The 1,940-nt window shown below is 45.7% G+C and overlaps 1 protein-coding gene across 1 annotated transcript in view; it reads right to left on the bottom strand.

The window, feature by feature from the left end:
• The window catches only part of atg14 (autophagy related 14), a 6,963-nt gene extending 5,029 nt beyond the window's left edge, over window positions 1–1,934 (bottom strand). Inside the window, exon 1 of the mRNA XM_005751769.1 lies at window positions 1,783–1,934. Coding sequence (XP_005751826.1) covers window positions 1,783–1,928 — 146 coding nt within the window. The 5' untranslated portion in view covers window positions 1,929–1,934. The remainder of the gene's footprint in view (window positions 1–1,782) is intronic.
• Between the last annotated feature and the right edge of the window lie 6 nt (window positions 1,935–1,940).

Genomic DNA, 1,940 nt, shown 5'->3' with positions numbered 1-1,940 from the left:
CACACATAAAGTCACTTATTAATAAATAGCTGAGAAAGAAACATGTGTAGCTATAGCAGTAAACAGTGTGTTGGGTGGAGGAGTTGTACAGGGAGCCACAGGCAGGAAAGATTTCCTGTGTCGTTCAGTGGTGCATTATGGGTAATCTCAGTCTCTCACTGAGCGTGCTCCTGTGACTGACCAGCATGTCATGGAGAGGGTGGGAGGTGTTATCCAACATTGTCTTTATCTTGGACAGCATCCGCCTCTCCGACACACCTTGAGGGAGTCCAGCTCCATCCCCACAACATTACTGGCCTTACAGATCAGTTTATCGCGTCTGTTGGCATCTGCGACCCTCAGCCTTGGTGCAGAATGTGCCGTGAAAATCCCACTCTAAATCAGTGATTTTTATATGGACGCAAACGCGCGTTTCAACTTCTTATCTGGTGCGTGTCTTTTATTTTGACAGCGAATGCGAACATGTGGACCGCTTATGTGCATCCGTGTAAATAACATAATGTTCTGCCGGGTGTGTTGTTGGTTTTCCCTCGATTTCTGAGTCGACAAGCGCCTTTGTTACTGGGACCAGTCATTTTAAGAAAGGCCCCCATGAGAAATGCAAGAAATGCATTATTGCTCAGTCTGCAATATCTTTCCCGGAACAAACACCAATTGCAAATAGAACAGTGTACTATGTTGCAAAGAGTGAACTACCACTGGCAAAATTTAGCAGTCTTTGCAAACTTCAAAAAGCAAATGGCCTAGATCTTGGTTCCACTTGCCTCTTACCCGTGACTTCAGTGGAAATTTCAAATTCAGGATCTGACACAGACTGATTCAAGTCCTACACAGTTCTTACAAGTTCATAGAAATTTCTGTTCAATTAGAACCAAGTATTTGAGTTGATGATTGTAATTTTTATACAATGTTGTGTTTGTGTGAATTTGTGTTTCAACAATTTTTTGATTAATGTTTTGTTTCCGTTACAATATTATACTTTAATGTATAATATTGTAACGGAAACAAAACATCAATCAAAAAATTGCTCTTTTTTTTATTCGGGCTACTTAAATTTATTTTGGGCTACCAAAAACTGAAGAGTCCCTGCCCGAAGGGCTACCAGGGATTTTGAACTTTTGCGAGCCCTGCACTGTAACACAGCAGCTAGCCACCAGGCTAACAATACCAGAGCAGGTCAACACACGATAACTTGAGACCTAGCAGACTTACAAAACTGAGCTAACCGGCCAAATAAAGCTTAAAAAGGCTAACCGAGGCTGAGCTGAGCTAACAGTAACAAATGTTGATACAAAGGCTAACCGAGCTAACAGGCTACCTGAAAGTTACTTAGCTAACCACTGTTAGCTGCTAATGCTAAGCGCCGTTTTCAGGTTAGTTTACACCTTTTTAAAGACGAGACGGTGCGACTGTGGAGTATTAGCGTGTCACACCTCCGGTCATTACACCGTAACTTCTGACGTTTGAGAAAATAAAGAAGAGTTTCTGATTTTAACAATAATCGCGCTTCGATTTAGCTGAAACACCTGTTTCACCACAGCAGTGTTATTTGGGCTCCAGGCTTCGGCTAATGTCCCCACCAACAGAGCAGTCAGACAAAGAAAGCCGTAAAAAGCGTTTTTTTAAGACGCAGTCGGTGCTCACAACGACGCCGAACGGCACCGACAGCTCCCGTTAACCCCAGGCGAAACGGAGCAGCTCCCCGGTGCTGCGTGTCCGCAGAGGAACGTAGGAACGGGAAACTTTGAGCGTGCGTCGGTGGAATTCGGCTCCGGTGTTTACCTCTCTGTGTTCCTGCCGTCGAAGTACACAAAGTCTCCGGCCTGCACGCAGCGAGCGCATGTAAGCCTGCGGCGGGAGGTGCTGCACAGAGGGCAGCGCTCCACGGCCACGTACAGCCCCTCCGCGTCGTCCACGGACTCCAGCATAACGCAGCCTTG

Source organism: Pundamilia nyererei, unplaced genomic scaffold (genome assembly GCF_000239375.1).
Source record: "Pundamilia nyererei isolate P.nyererei 1_Seehausen unplaced genomic scaffold, PunNye1.0 scaffold00325, whole genome shotgun sequence".
NCBI lineage: Eukaryota > Metazoa > Chordata > Actinopteri > Cichliformes > Cichlidae > Pundamilia > Pundamilia nyererei.
The sequence above is the reverse complement of the archived record's forward strand: the minus strand, read 5'-3'. Positions and strand labels throughout refer to the sequence as shown.